At 41.1% G+C, this 16,275-nt stretch overlaps 1 protein-coding gene across 1 annotated transcript; it reads left to right on the forward strand.

Moving 5' to 3' along the window:
• Positions 1-23: 23 nt before the first annotated feature.
• Positions 24-14,096, forward strand: LOC145390687 (sacsin-like). Its single transcript, XM_080265478.1, has 2 exons — positions 24-9,290; positions 13,762-14,096. Exons 1-2 carry the CDS (start codon positions 24-26, stop codon positions 14,050-14,052), a joined length of 9,558 nt encoding a protein of 3,185 aa, XP_080121604.1. The 3' UTR covers positions 14,053-14,096.
• The last annotated feature ends 2,179 nt before the right edge of the window (positions 14,097-16,275 follow it).

Raw genomic sequence — 16,275 nt, forward strand, 5'->3', positions numbered from 1 at the left:
CACTGTCTGCAGTAGGACTGAGAATGGCTAAGAATATTTACCAACACCTGTCTAGGTTTCTAAATACTGTAGAGGCATGCCAACTGAGGTCTATGTCATCACTGCCTTGTATATTCACTGAAAATGGCTTCAAGCTTCCATGTCAGGTGTACTTAAGAACAGCCCAAGATGATTTACAGCTGTTGCCATATATGAATTGTATACCTTATGAGCTGCAAGAGTATACACACCTCTTCCAGTTTTTGGGTTGTTTCAGTAATCAGAGTGTGGAGTTGTACCTGAAGCTCCTTAAACAAATTCAAGAACACCATAACACACAAGTAGAAGTTGATGTAGACCATGACCTTCGTTTGATTGTGTCTGTGTTGGAAAAATTAGTAAACTCGAAAAGTGATATTGATCCATCACAGTTGCTACTGCCAGTAGAAAATGAAAATAAGCTGGAACTGGTGGAGATGGAGCAGTGTTCTTACTCTGATCAAAGCTGTGATTGGCTGAGTGGTGATGAATTGGGTGTTAGGGTAGTTCACAGGCAAGTAGGACCAAAGCTTGCTCATAGTCTTGGTGTAAAGCAGCTAAATCAGCATTTGACAGCAGGGGGAGTGGCAGTAATGGAGTGGGGTCAGCGAGAGCCACTTACCACACGGCTGCGCAACTTGCTGCATCAGTACCGTGATGGGGTGGCTGTATTGAAGGAACTGGTACAGAATGCAGATGATGCAGGTGCCACTACAGTTCAGTTTCTATATGATGAAAGAGAAAATGAAAGTGCCAGGAAGAAGTTGTTAAGTCAGCAGTTAGAACAGTGGCAAGGTCCAGCACTTTGGGCATACAACAATGCCTCATTCACAGAGAGTGATTTCTACAATTTACGTGAACTTGGAGGTGGAACTAAAGAATTTCAGTCAACCAAAATTGGAAAATTTGGTCTGGGATTTTGTTCAGTATACAATTTGACTGATATTCCAAGTTTTGTGAGTGGGTGCAGTTTTGTGATATTTGACCCTCATCTTTCCCACCTTGGCTCAGTGAACAAGAGCCCTGGCATACGATACAAATTTGATAATGAAAAGAATTGTTACTTGTTAAGAAAACTTGAGGGACAGTTTAAGCCATTTGAGCATGTATTTGGCTGTACACTCCAGAAAACCAACAAATTTGATGGCACTCTATTTCGGTTCCCACTGAGAACCCCAGCACAGGCAGCCACCAGTAAGATCAGTAATTTATCATATGAGCATGAGGATATGGTTGAGCTGCTGAAGATGTTTCAAAAAGTTATTGGTGAGCTTTTGTTGTTTACCCAGAATGTTAAACAGATTAAAGTGTATCACCTTGCTAACAGCACATCCTCTCCCACTGATATGCAAGTGCTGTTTGAGAGCAGTCATATACTTCAGGATGAATGTTTACCAAACAGTCAAGAAACCCCAATGAATGAGGCAAATGCATTATACATCAGGGGACCATCCAGTTTCCAGTGGACTGGAAAAGTGTATGAGGATACAGTTATTTCCAACATTAAGGTGCAGACTTACCCAGCATGCAAGGATATGTGTGGAGGAAATGTAGGCACCTGCAGTGTCACTTGGTTAACATCATGGCACTCTGGTAAGGGTCATCTGTGTCATCTGGCAGAGGGACTGTCTGGGAAGGCCTTGCCATTGGCAGCAGTGTCAGCCCCAATTGTGCGCTGTGCTGGTGGTTGGAAGCCAAGGCTTCTTGCTGACCTGCCCCATGGATTTTACAGTGAAAGTCATCTGCATTGTTTTTTACCATTACCTATTAATACACCATTACCAGTACAGATAAATGGTTTTTTTGAGGTGGCTTCTGACCGCACAGCCTTGCTATCTAAAACAGTTGATGACCGACAGGATATGAACTGGAATACTACAGTTGTTAAAGATGCAGTCAGTGCAGCTTACCATACACTCATATCCACTCTTATCTCCTTAGGGTTGAGTTCTGACACCTTGTACTATGCACTCTGGCCTCTCAAGTCAAAGAATGATGGCCAAATGACCTTACTAATTCAGTCATTCTACAACTCAATTATTGATGATGAATTGGAGGTGTTTCGTAGTAACTGTGGTTGGCATCCTTTATCCCAGTGTCTTTTCTTTGAAAACTCCTTTCAGAGGTGTAAAAATATTAGCAGTGTAGCCTTTGAGTACATGGAAAACATCCTTAATGAATCTGGCAAACAACACATGATTGATCTGCCAGGCAAAGTTCAGGCTGGATTTCAGAGTGGATCGATATCTCAGTTCTGTATCAGTCAGGATGCATTTTACCTGAAGTATTTCATTCCAAGCATAAACTGTGAATTAGTAACACCAGAAAAGAGAGATACATTGACACTGAACCTTCTAGACATGGGAAGTGCGTGTTTGAAAGACCTGAAAGGCATAGCTTGCATACCAACACGTCCAAATGGAAAGCTGAGGGCGCCAGAGGATCTGATTGAACCAAAGAGTCGAGTGGCAGCAATGTACAGTATATCAGACGAGAGGTTCCCAGAGGATATATTTATAAGTACCAGAGAAAGGTGTAGTGCTCTCCGTGACCTTGGTATGAAGACAGATTCTATCCCAGCTGACTGGGTGTGTGAGCGTGCTGGTAGTGTGACCCAGTTAGAGTGTTACCAGTGTGCTGTAGACAGGTCCAGAGAAGTTTTTCTGTTTATTGGGACTACAGAGGAAGAGAAACAAAGGACTATAGCCTCTGAGGTGAACTCTGTTCCATTTTTGCCTATTATGGAAAAACCAGGTGATTGGAAATATGTATGGAAAGGGGACTCACCTCAGTTGAGAAAATCAGAATGTTGTGCTGACCATTCTAGTAGCAGACATGCTTCCCATCAGAAATCAGTTTCATTTGCAGCTCCCTCAGATTTGTATTTGCCAGAGTTCAAAGCACTAGTTGGGAGTAACCATGTAGTTTTACACTTCAATCGGAAAGTTTGTAATAGTTCACAAGTATTTGTTCTGGAGAAGCTTGGCCTTGTCATTGATCCTCTTCATTTGCCCATCCAGTCAGTGATTCAGCAGCTGTTGATCTTTGCTGCATCTACTGACAGAGATGATAAACTGACTGGTTGGTGCCATTCCATTTATAACCACTTGGATAAGGTTTTGACACAAGGAAATCCTCAGATGCAAGCTGAATTTTCAAATTTGAGGAATAAGAAAATTCTTTTGACGACTAAACATGGGTTTGTTGAGCCAGAGCTGTTTGCTCTTAGCAGTGATGTTGACTGTGCTCCTGATCTGTTTTCAGCATCATTAGAAGGTCTTCAAAAATATAAACTCATGCTGGAAACCCTAGGTATTAAAACTAGCTTCACGTATGGAGCAGTGCTGGAAGTTCTGTTGAGAAAAAAAGAAATTTATGGCCTACAAGAACTCGATGATGAAGAAGTAAAGCAGGTGTCAAAGCTCCTTAGTGAGTTGTTCAAATCAAGGGAAATGGAGTCTGAGTGTAGTGAACTGCCTGTGTCATCCCTTCACCTACCTGATACTAAAGGCTGCTTACACCCTATCATCAAGTTGTGTGCGGACGATGGGGCACACTTGAGCTCAGGCCAGTTTTTGTGCTTACACAAAGGCATAAAAGTGTCACAAACAATGTTGGAATGGTTAAGAATTAAATCTAAGACGAGGAAGCAGCTGGAGGACTCTTGCAACCGTCTGCACTTTGGTCAAAGTGAACCACTGACCATCCGATTAAGAAACATTCTTGAGGACTACCCGTGTGACAGTAGCATTATGAAGGAGATGTTGCAAAATGCTGATGATGCTGGAGCCACCAAAGTTGCCTTTATCCAAGATTTAAGAGATCTTCCGAAGGATAAACTTTTTGATAAGGAATGGGCTCCATTACAAGGCCCAGCATTGACAGTATTTAACAATAAGGGATTCACAGCCAGAGACCTGGAAAGTATTCAGGATTTGGGCAACAGTAGCAAGAAGCAGGACCCAGCCAGTACAGGGCAGTATGGAATTGGATTCAATGCTGTTTATCACTTGACGGATGCACCTTCTTTTCTTACGAAGGGTCCAGAAGTTCCTCATGGAGAAACTATTTGCATGTTTGATCCACATTGTCGTTATGACCCAGGAGCCACTCGAGACAAACCAGGGATCCAGTTGGTAAACCTGCCAGATTTGAGGAAAGATCATCCACACTCTTTCCTTGGATATTTAGAAAGTCAGTTGTTAGGAGATGAAGGCACTGTTATCAGGTTACCATTACGAACCACCAGTAATTCTGAAATTTCCAAAAACATAATGACAAATTACAAGCTGTCAGAGATTCTGCTTGAGTTTCAAAAAGAGATGAGGAAATGTATGTTGTTTTTGAGGAATATACGTGAAATTCATATTTTGGAAGTGAACAAAGCTGGAGAAATAAACACTAAGTATTGGGTTAAGTCTGCTATATCCAAAAATTGTGAAATGCTGAATAGAGCTTTGCTTGGAAAGAAAGGAAATAAAGAAAGTCGTAAACACTTGTATGATACTGAAATGGAGAGGGAGGCATACAAAATGAAGATTTCTGATAGTAACAAAAAGGAGAGTAACTGGTATGTGGCTCAGCAATTGGGAGCTGAGACTAAGGACACTGCACCTGAGATTGTGAAGGATGCTTTCAGTCATGGCAATCTGAGTTTATTACCTCATGCTAGTGTGGCCCTCCTGATGAATTCAAAAATGACTCTGAATGAGAGTGTCCATACAACATCATGCTACCTACCATTGCCAGTGTCCTCAGGTCTTCCTTTCAGTATCAATGGTCACTTTGCTCTCACATCCTCTCGAAGGGACCTTTGGAATGGTGTGGGTGATGCCAAGGCAGCATGGAACAACTGGCTTATCAAAGAGGTTTTGGTTCCTGTTGCTGTACATGCCCTGGACTACTGCAGGAGCAACACATTCCCTGCAGGTACTGACAGTGCAGGGCTAATGACAGAAGCAGAGTATCGTAGAAGGGTACTTTCATATTACAAACGTTTGCCTGACAGTAGCAATATTCATTCACAGCACTGGAAGAATTTAACTAAGTGGTTTTATGAATATGTGAGAGAGCAACAGATGTTTTTCTTTGATGTGTTCATTCCTGAAAGTGACAAAAATGAAAACGTAACAACTTCCTTTGCTTACCAGCCATCAAGCAAACCATGTGAGAAGCCCAGAAATGGAGTGTTGGAGTGGCATGCATTCAGAGAGGATGGCTGTGAATTCCCAGTGTACTTTGTGCATGACAAGATATCACACAAGATTGTGAACACATTATTAAGGCTTGGCATGAAAGTTTGCACTGGAGATGTGAGTTGGAAGATGGCTTCTGCAGATCCAGAGTTTACTTATCCTGTGCTTACCCCAGCCACTTCTTTGGGTTTTCTCCTCTCCTGGGACAAAGATGTCATTGACAAATGTAAGTATGTCTTGGGACATAATGTTAAACAAACAGCCTTTCTTGAGTGTGGAAATGTTCATGAAGTTCTTGCATATGTCTCTCAGGACCAGAATTTTGAGACCAGTATAATAAACCTTCCTTTGTTGTTGACAAATGATTATGTCTTGAGGCATTTCAGTGTGGAAAAGCCTGTGTTTGTATCATATTACTGCACTTTATTGCCAGACCTGAGGGAACAGTTTCTGCATCAAGCTCTGATTTCAAAGATTTATGAAAATTATAAGAATTTTAAAGATGCAGATGTTGTGAAGCAGTTCACCATTGAAGATCTGAGTGCTCACCTCTCGTCAATTCTTGATTCCTCGTATACCCGTGAGGATGCCATGGTACCTGTACCACCGAAGGTTGTTTCTAACATTCTTAACTTGAACTGGGTAAAGAATGTTTGGAAATTTATTGTGCATGACACAGAAGAGAAATTTGGCACAAAGAATTACAGTGGTGGTACCTCTGTAAACTGGGAAAAAGGTAGGCAGTACATACTGCGGTACTTAGGAAACTGGGCTTTGTATCCTGTCAGTGTGAAGAGATTATTGCATCTGATACCAGTAAGTAAAACATGGAAGGCACTGGACTACACGAGCTTCCCAAAAGATTCAGTTTTTCGGAGTCTCCCAGTTTGTTACCAGTATCTGTTGTGTGATGAGATCCATTCTGGGCTAGTAATCCCAAATAATTTGAAACTGGCTGCTACAGTGGAGGATCCTCAAGCAGTGTTAAAGATCTTGTATGAATTTAAAGATGCCATTGCATTGCATATTGGTAGAAAAGGTAACCAAGAACATGCCAGAGAGATACTGGAATATCTCGGGCAGCACTGTAGGAAGCATTCACTTTGTACACAGCAGATATCATCACTTGGAATCTTTCAGGATGTGGCTGGTCAGTTTTGTTCTCTGACTGGTAAAAAGTTGATTGTATCAAAATCCATGAATCTGTGTTCTATGAAGCAAATTGCACTGAATAACCAGTATGTGATATTGAAGTTCACCATGTCGGACAATATTTGTGCTCTTTATAGTTACATTGATGAAGGATTTCTCACAGAAGACTTGGATATATATGCCAGATTCATCTTGCCCCACATTGCAGATCTGGTAGTAAGTGAGAGAACTATTCATCTGAAGCATTTGAAATATCTGCTAAATGATCTTCAGTATAAAAATGAAACAGAATGGACTGAAAGCCAGGCACAAGTTGTGTCGGTACTTAAAAGAACAAAGTTTTTGGAAGTGAATGGAATGTTAGTGACTGCAGACAAGTTGTATGATCCGACAAACAGGGTATTCTCAGTAATGAAGGTTGCTAATGTGCCAGAGAAATGGGCTATGTGTGAATGGAGAGACTTTCTTAACTTAGCTGGGATGGTGCACACAGTAACACCTGAAAAGTTTGTGGAGTTTGCTCATATGTTAAAGGCCAGTGACAGTGAAGTTAAAGAAAAATCTAAAGTGCTTGTCACTCACCTGGAAGAAAACTGTCATGCTCTGAGAACTGCTATGACTCAGCTGAAGGAGGTGGAATTCTTGGTACCTCACACAGTAAAAATTAGTGCAGTAACCAGACTGTTACCCCATTATAAAACCCAGTCAGGTTTAGTAAGTTATTCCAGAGGTTATCTCTCTAAGTTTAAATATGTTTTGTGGTCAACTGCAAGTTTACTGCCAGTTTATGCAACCTCAGGTCGCCTGATCAAAGAATTCAGTGTGCCAGACACAGCCCCAGAGGATAAAGTTGTACAACATATATCAAGTCTCTGTCAAGTTATGAAAGATGCTGAGGATGTGGAAGGAGATGAAACAGAGATTGTGATGGAAGCAGTATATGACTATCTCTTGAACTGTAGTGCCATTTATGACAACTTTAAGCAAAGTGAAGTTCCATTGATTCACATTCCATCTCACAAAACCTTTGTTCCTGCTAGTTTTGTAGTGGAGAACCTCGAAGAAGAAATTGTCCCCTATCTTTACCAGGGACCTTCCAGATATGGTAAGTATTTTACTACCTTCAGAGCACTGGGGATGGAGCAGCGTGCAAGTGTTGACACCTATGCACAGGTCCTGAAGAGAGTGCATCGAGCCAGTCAGCAGCAAGAACTACACCCAGAAGAAACTAAGTGCATGATTATGGCTCTAAAAGGACTCCTTAGACATGAACTGCATATCAAGAATCTTAGTGTAGAGGTATTGTATCTTCCCACAAGAAATGGCAGATTGTTTGAGTCCTCCATGATGTTTGTAGCAGACAATCAAGAGCTGATGGCTGCTACAGAAGGCAAACTCAAAGAACCATTGTTTGCTGGATTTGTTGCACTTGGTATTAATAAGGACAACAGTGATTTTGTGAAACGTCTGCCAAATGATTTACGTCCAAAATTCTTGTCAGAAGTTGTGCAGGAGGAACTAATGAGTGATGGGGAGCAAGTGTCCACACCAGTATTTGTTCAGCTTAAAGAATTTTTGGATTGCCATTCCTTCATGACTGCAGTTTTGAGGGTAATTAACCACATGAAGGTGAGGGATGCAGTAGGACTCTGTCAAACAGAAAAACATGAAATTGTGACAAAAATTAATCAGATTTCTGTGAAGCAGCTAAAGGAAGTCAGGGTTACTCAAAGGCTTCATGGAGATGAAATAGGGGTGAAGTGTAAGCAATACTATATACAGGAAAGTAATACTGGAAGTGATCATACATTTACCCTCTATTTGTCTCAGTATATTCCAGGTAACATAATACCTTCTGTACTGACTCAGATGTTTAAGATGCTTCTAGATATAAAAGATACAGAGTTATTATGCCATCTTTCTTGTATTTGCAACTGTTTCATGAAGCCACATGATATTCACAGGTGCCTTGACAGTATTGGGATCAAGGACTATGGAGATCTAAACTCTAGGTTTGAGTTGTACAAAACAGACTTGGGTTCATATCTTGAGGAGAGGTTCCTTTACCTTTTGGACAACAAATTTGGGCAGTTCCATGAGGGGGAAATTGTTTGCATGAAAAAGTATCTTTGTGAGGATGGTAGAGAAACTGATGAGGATGACATTTATATCATAGTTGAAGTGCTTCACCTGGAGAGCAAGAGTGCATTATGTAAGATGATGGATATTTATGAGATTAGTGTGGGTGGGGAAGAGGGCTGTCATGCTTTAGTCAAGGCACATCAGTTGTACAGATTTGTCAGAAAGTCAACAGGTCCTGTTGTTGCTGTCATGCAGTCAGATGAGGAAATTTCTAGCCATCCAGAAGAGGAAATTTCTAGCCATCCAGAAGAGGAAATTTCTAGCCATCCAGAAGAGGAATTCTCTGAAGAGGAACTGCGTCGGAGGATACGCCAGGAAGTGATACAGATTTGGCAAGTGAATGATGACAGAGAAAGGCGTCATCTTCTACGTCGTTTGATGTTCCAGTGGCATCCTGATAAGAACCCTCATCGGATTGAGCTGTGTACACGACTGGTCCAGTATCTTCAGTCCCTTGTAGGTCAACTAGAACGTGGGGAGACAATATCTGCTGATGACGAAATGAATGATGAGATGCCACCTGGGCCCAGCCAGTTTTACACACACACATTCAGACCTCCATCACCACAGTATACTGGGCCTTGTGGAACATTTGGTGGTGCTCATTATAGATATGGTGGTAGAAGTGACAGATCCTCCCAAGGCACATCATGGGACAGTAGGAGGAGAAGGTCAGACAAATGTGAGGCTAGGAAATGGTGGAGGCATGCTGAACATGACTTAGATGAGGCTGCCAGACGTGTTGGTGGACCTGCCTGCTGGACCATCTATATTGCACATCAGGTAGGCCTCAGCACTTTCATGTGACTACAGTAATTTATTTTATTAATTTATTCTTTTTACTGACACATGATTCTGTTCAGTTTGAGAAGAGTCTCTCAATCCAGTGGTGTTTTACTGGTTTATTCTTTTTACCTATGCATAATTCTATTCTGTTTGAGCAGAACCTCTCAGTTTAGTGGTGTTTTACTGGTTTATTCTTATAACCTTCAGCTGATTTTATTCTCTTAAAGAAGGAGGGTCAGTGAAAGCCATATCAAATCATTCCACTTGTGAAAGTCTCTGCAGGTGAAATAATTATTTGTATAGTAGGACAGGGTTTTTGCATTTTTTTCTTTCATAATAGCATGCAAAAATTGCTCTTCCACATCAAAAGTAAATGTGCAAAATGTCAGAGACCTGAAATAATTTCCTTCTATATGCTTGTTCAAATCACGAAGAATGGATCAAAACGAACTCAGTATTTTCTTACAATTTTAATTTTTGTACTTTCTGTAATCGTGTGGAGAGGTATGCCTGATTAAATGCAGAAGGCTACAGGAGATACAGGAGTGGGTTCAGTTAGTGATAAATATGATTATGTATGAATGTGTTGTCCCTGATAATTAAGAGTGTGATTGTAAATGTGTACAAGGGGAGGGGTGATGCCTTGGAAAGAGGAAATTATAGAGTTACAGTAAAAGTCCGATTTTTCGGCATCTATGGGACCAGGCAAGTGCCGATAAATCAAAATTGCCCAATTATCAAAAACCCTACCCACTCAGTACCTTATATGTTTCGGTGAACACTATCATCACTACTCATATCATTACAAATGTGTTTGGAGAGAGTACTGTATACTGTTTGATACTGTACAATACTGTAATGAATACAGTACTATATATGAATATGAAAAATAAAGAAATTAGTGAACATACTGTATATAAATGTAATGGTACAGTAGGCCTACAAGTTCACATGCACTTACCTAAACTTATAGTAGGTTCCTTATTTACATATGTACAATAGAAGGGGTTGATTGGAGTCGGCTACTGCTGGAAGAAGTCCCCAGCAGTAGAGGGTCCTGCAACAGGTTCTAAGGACTCTTCTCCTTGTTGCTGCAGCAGTAGAGCTTGAGGTTCAGAGACTGCTGTTGGTGATGGAAAGGAGGGAGCAGCAGAGGATGTAGCTTTCTTGGCAGCTTTTTTTTGCTAGACTCACTACATGATTGTCCTCTCTTTATGCTATGGGAGAAAGAGCTAGCCTCTGAGCTTCATGGCAGTGGTAGACTCGTTCCATCACTTCCACCATCTCACTTACTAAGGCGGGTAGCTAGCTGGCGAACCGCATGGAGAATTTCAAGACTGACGAAAAAAATCGGAAAATCTGTCGAACGATCAGAGACTTTTGTAAATGGGACTATTTCTCAAAACTGCCGAAATGTCAGATTTGCCGGGGAATTGGATGCCGAAGAATTGGACTTTTACTGTATAAAACTTTTGGACCTTATAATGAAGGTAATGGAGAGAGTTCTGGAAGTTATTAGGGAGTGATCCTTCTTTCCTTCCATCCTCTTCTGTCTTTCTTTCCTTCATTCTTTCCTTGTCCTTCTGCCTACGGGTGACTTTGCACTCCCTCTTCTGTCATTCATTCTTTCCTCTTCCTTCTGCCTGTGGGTGACTCAACACTGAGTGACAAGCCAAATGGCAGGAAACCATTTACTATGCAGGGTGGTAACCATATAACCAAGTTTTGGCGCCTGGTGGTTTAGTGGGTAATTACGGAGCTCCAATCACATTGACCCGGTGAAGGTTTATATCCAAGGGTTGATTGGGGTTTATTGCTCACTTAATGCCACTCAGGGATGAGTGAGGCTGGTAATTCTCATCTTAAATGTTAGGACCAACTTGCCTAGCCCCAGGCTCCTATGCTTCTCATGGGGCAATGTAGGATTGGATGATGAAAAAAAATAATAATAATAATATTGATGAGATGCAGTTTGGGTTCATGCCATGCAAAGGGACCACTGATGACATATTCATTGTCCAAGAGCTTCAGGAAAAATATATAGGAAAGAAAAAGGAGCTGTACTATGTTTTTGTTGATTTGGAGAAGGCTTTTGACAGAGTCCCTAGGGAGGTGGTGAAGTGGACATCGAGAAAGTTTGAGATCAAGGAGTGGCTGGTTAGAGTGGTTATAGCTATGTATGTGGTTGCTCACTCCCAGGTGAGAGTGAAAGGGGAGTTGAGTGACAAGTTCTTAGTGAATATTGGCATGCATCAGCGGTTACTTCTGAGCCCTGTATTGTTTATCATGGTGTTTAAATCTCTCACAGGACTTCAGAAATGGACTCCCATGGGAGATGTATGCTGATGACTTAGGGTTGATTGCAGAGAGTGAAATGGAGGCAGAGGAAAGATTTAGGATGTGGAGAGATGGTATGGGGCATAAAGACTTGAGAGTAAATGCAGATAAAACAAAAGAGATAGTGTCTAGGGCTGGTGGCGGTACTGTCAAAGCAGAGGGAGAATGGCCATGTGTGGTTTGCTGCAAGGGTGTGGGAAATGATTTCATCTTGTGCAGTATTTTTGATACGTGGATGCATAAGAGATGCTGTGGTATTAGAGGTAGACTGTGAGATAATTTTGATTTTGTGTGTGTGGTGTGTCGGGGGAGAGCATGTCAAGATTGTCAGGTGTGAAAGGATTGATCTTGCTGGTGAGTCTCTTGAGCGTGTGGAAGAGCTTTATTACTTGAGAAACATGCTATGTGCTGGAATTGGGGCTAGAGTGTCTTGGTGTTGTGATGAGGAGGGGTAGATTTAGATGGTTTGGGCATGTGGAGAGAATGATGATGGTCAGGCACAAAAAGTTAGGAGTTGCAAATCAGGAGTAGACATGCTAGAGACGGATCGAAAAAGACCAGAGACAAAGTCATAGCATGTGACCTTAGGGATAAGGGACTGAATAGGGAGGCTGCCAGAGATTGAACTGCATGAAGAGCCATCATTAGGTGACCAAGGCCAACTCATACAAGCATGTTGGAGCCATTATAAACAGTGCAATACAAATGCAATCAATATTCCTATCTCTAAAAGCACTGAAATTCTCGGTGTTTTGCTTAACAGTACCCTCAGTTGGATCTCTCGTGTTAGTCCACTTACTAAAATCGTCTCTTAAGAAGTTTGGATTATTATACAGAATCTGTAACTTCTCCACTGACAGGCAGTTAGCTATAATTTACACGAGGTGTGCACTCTCATCTCAATTATTGTTCACCCTTGTGAAGTGAATGTGGAGAGATTTCACTAAAACTATCTGTTGTCTAAAGCCAGATGCCTCAATCCTGTAAGAGGAGGCCACAAACGATTCGCCTCCACGTCACCCTGTCCCTTACCATTTTGCTGCCCCTCCCCACAACTTACACCCTTCTCTCTTGTAAATCTTTCTACTCCATCCCTCCATCTCAAACCTTGGTCTTCCCCTCCCTCTTTCCCCTCCAACTCACTCATATACACTCCTACTTACTCGGTCTCCATCTCCTCCATGTGGCCAAACCACCTCAGTGTATGTACTTTATTGTGATCCCTGCTCTAATGTATGGAAGTGAAGACTGGAACGGGTTGGAAGAATGTAAGAGTGAGAGGAGTGAAATTGAGTTGTCTGAGAGGAGCTTGTGGAGTTATGTTTAGAAACAGGCAGACAAATGAGGAAGTTTGTGTTTTGGTGTTGATGGTGATGTGCTGGAAAGATTTAGAAGTATCCTGATATGGTTTAATGATGTTGAGGGAATGGAGAATGAGTGACTGACTAAGATTGTGTATGTGAATGAAATGGAAAGGGAACTGGAGGAGGGGGTGGAGTGGTACCTAAACAGGGAGATGTGCGGTAGAGGAAATAAGATGTTGGAGAACTGGAAGACAGGCAGTTTGTTCTGATGTGAGGTTGAGGACGTCAGGTGTTGGAGAACAGCGTGGCAGGCAGTTTGTTCTGGTGGGAGGTAGAGGAAGTAAGGTGTCAGAGAACAGCATGGCAGGCAGTTTGTTCTGACATGAGGTAGAGGAAGCAAGGTACAGAATTGGAGAACAGCGTGATGAGCATTTTGTAGTGGGCCACCTCCTGTGGAATTAAGGTGCTTGGGTATTGATAGAGAAATTGGTAACATGTAAAATTCATTTCATTGCCTCCTATTCAGTGTCAAATCCCTGGCTCACACACTATGACCTCATCCCAGTCCCCCTCCCCCCCCCCACAACCCTACCACCAATGGTCACACTTCTCACTCTTTGCACCCAATTGTCATCCCCCATTAAACCTAGCAAAGCCTTATGTAATGATGGAGGGCAAATACAGTGCTCTGTTTTTCCTTTTCTCCCAGTTAGGACCAAAGTACATTATGCAGCTTTCAGGGTTAGGTCTGGTTGCATTTGGTTTGTATTATAAATAAGGCTACACAACTGAAATTAAAATCTGCCTTTATTTTACCTGACTTACAGGCTGCTGAGAAGTTCTTGAGGGCATGCTTGTATACTGTGGATCGAGATGCTTCCAAGGATTGGAAAGGTCTCTCTCTTTCTGAACTGTGCTCCCGTCTGGCTCACAATACTGCCATGCCACTGGTGAGGGAGGTGGAGGCAAGAGTAGGTGCTTTTGGGAGAATGCGCTACCCAAATTTAAATGGCTGCCCCTGTGATGCCTATGATGCACAAGATGTGATGTTTATTATGGAAAAGGTCAGCAAACTAAAGGAAGAACTGACTCCAATCATCCAGTCAAGAGGTGGATAGAAGCTTTGGGAAGAAAGCACAGAAAAATGTGCTTCTCACATTTATATGGTTACCCTTGTGATGTTTGTTATGCATACTCACTTAAATATTATTCGTTACCTCTGGATGCGATGAGCTATGAAATTACCGTATGTGAAAAAGTGAAACACTGTTTGTATGTTAGTTTGTTGTTCAGAATCCTTGGTCTGTGTGTCATACTTTATCGCACCACAAGGAATAGCAATTAATTTTTCAGTGGGTTTACATGATCCAGTGTTTGTACGGTTTTTAAAAAAGGTTTGTGGAGTAAAGGAACAACTGATTGCAGCCACCCAGTCTGGAGGAGGGTAGAAAATCATTCATTACTGGTAACTTTAGCATTTGATTACTTTTATATGAAGACATTGCTTTTTCAGTGATTAATTAGTGAGTATACTTACCAAACTTGGCATGTACAATAGAACTGTCATGTCTTCACATGGAGTATTTTTGATTACTTATTTTTACTGGATTTAATTCTCAGTTTGTATAGAGAGCATAATACTTTGCTATCTGGTATGTACAGTGCAAGCAAAAATAACCTTATCTTTTCTGTATTTACATTTTCAAACAGTGAAAGAAAATTTGATTATATTTTTCAGTGACTTTGTATGCTTACTATTTCTTATTGAACAGAATGATGGCTTTGTGACAGTACACTGTAGATTTAGAAGTGCTTGCCCTAAAGTGAAGAATAACCAAAACAAAGAGCAGTTGCACACATTGTAATATGATCAGTCACCTGGAGAAGGATCACATTTGTTAGGCATTATACATGTCCTGACTGTCATTAATTATGCATTATTGTTCTTATATCAAATATGTTTTGACTAATTATTGTACGTAGCACATTTTGCACAAGTTTCATGTAAAGGAATAACAACTTTTGTGTTCATTTGTGGTTCTGATAATCACAAGTTACATCCATAAGAGAGAACTGTGTTGGTATTAATATTATAGGAGTAACTAGGGGTACGATGGTGATGATGTAAGAAATTACCGGTGTAAGTTTACTTGTCTTAATTATGAGCGTAGTGCAGTACAGTAGTTACAATTTGATTTCGAGTTTGTGAGCTTAGTCATTGGAAACGACAGTAATTATGACTTAATTACTGTAGTACTGAATGATGAGTTTAGTTATTAATTGGTTTATGTATTTTTGGTTCTTCGTTAATTTTCATAAATTAACAAAACAGTTAAGTTTAGTACATGAGATGTTATTTTTTTATGGACACTTTGTTGTTAGTTTATATTTCATTTTCATTCATTCATTGCCAGACGCCATGTATCCCAAACGGGGTGGCCAAGGGCTTAGAGTTAATTGTTTTACAGGGAGGGGCACTAATCCTCCACCAACCCCACTTGACACGTATTACTGTAAAAGTGCTAACCCCTTCACCCCAAGAATATGTTTTAGTTCAGTCTTGCTACCTCCAGATGGTTTTACTTAGGTTAGGGGAGGCGTGGTAACTTGGAAAGGTTAGGTAGTAGCCTTCATGAGTTTCTTAATTACAGTACTGTTAACCTGAAGTTATTAGTCAAAAATAACTTTCGAAAACCCCTTTTTTCCAGTACTAGAAAACCTGAAATTGATTAAAATAATCTGGTAGTAGCCTGATAAATGAAAAGACATCATAATAATGAAGGGGTTGTTATTACAGTAACCACTTACTTCAGTTCATTATATGCTGTACTAACAATCCCTTATTCCATGACCTGATTTGCTGATAGAATCTCTCTCTCTCTCTCTCTCTCTCTTTCTGGGGAATGTAATTTCCTTGCCATAGAAGACTAGCATCACTTATACAATATATTTTGTCTCTTACGCTTAAATTCCATGGAGGTTAACCCGCTCCGTCCCGGCAACGTGAATTAACGCGGCAACATTGCAAGGTTCCTAATTTGCACAATTTTCAATTTTCGCGAGTGATTTTTGGCACGTATACACGGGACACCTTCCTCTATTCCTCTACAAGATGCCAAGCAGGAACAATGCCTTATACCGCATAACCTCTCCCCCCCCCCCTGCACGCCATTGTCTTGGCAATTCACCTGTTACCAGTGACCTGGCCAATAAAGACATTCAGGGCCATAGTGATTCCTCAATTGATGACAATGTGGAGGACAAAGTTTACATAGCATTAGAGGAAGAAACAGTCGGAAATGATGATCAGGTAATGTGGGAAAAAATAGGTCATGAATGGT

This window comes from Coenobita brevimanus, chromosome 15, assembly GCF_032717465.1.
Source record: "Coenobita brevimanus isolate Jiangsu-jjx chromosome 15, ASM3271746v2, whole genome shotgun sequence".
In the NCBI taxonomy this organism is placed as follows: Eukaryota; Metazoa; Arthropoda; class Malacostraca; order Decapoda; family Coenobitidae; genus Coenobita; species Coenobita brevimanus.

Excerpts from the sequence above, each read along its gene's own strand:
- LOC145390687 (XM_080265478.1), top strand. The coding sequence starts at position 24 with ATGGCTAAGAATATTTACCAACACCTGTCTAGGTTTCTAAATACTGTA. Across the intron at positions 9,291-13,761 it reads CCATCTATATTGCACATCAG|GCTGCTGAGAAGTTCTTGAG; the intron begins GTAGGCCTCAGC and ends CCTGACTTACAG.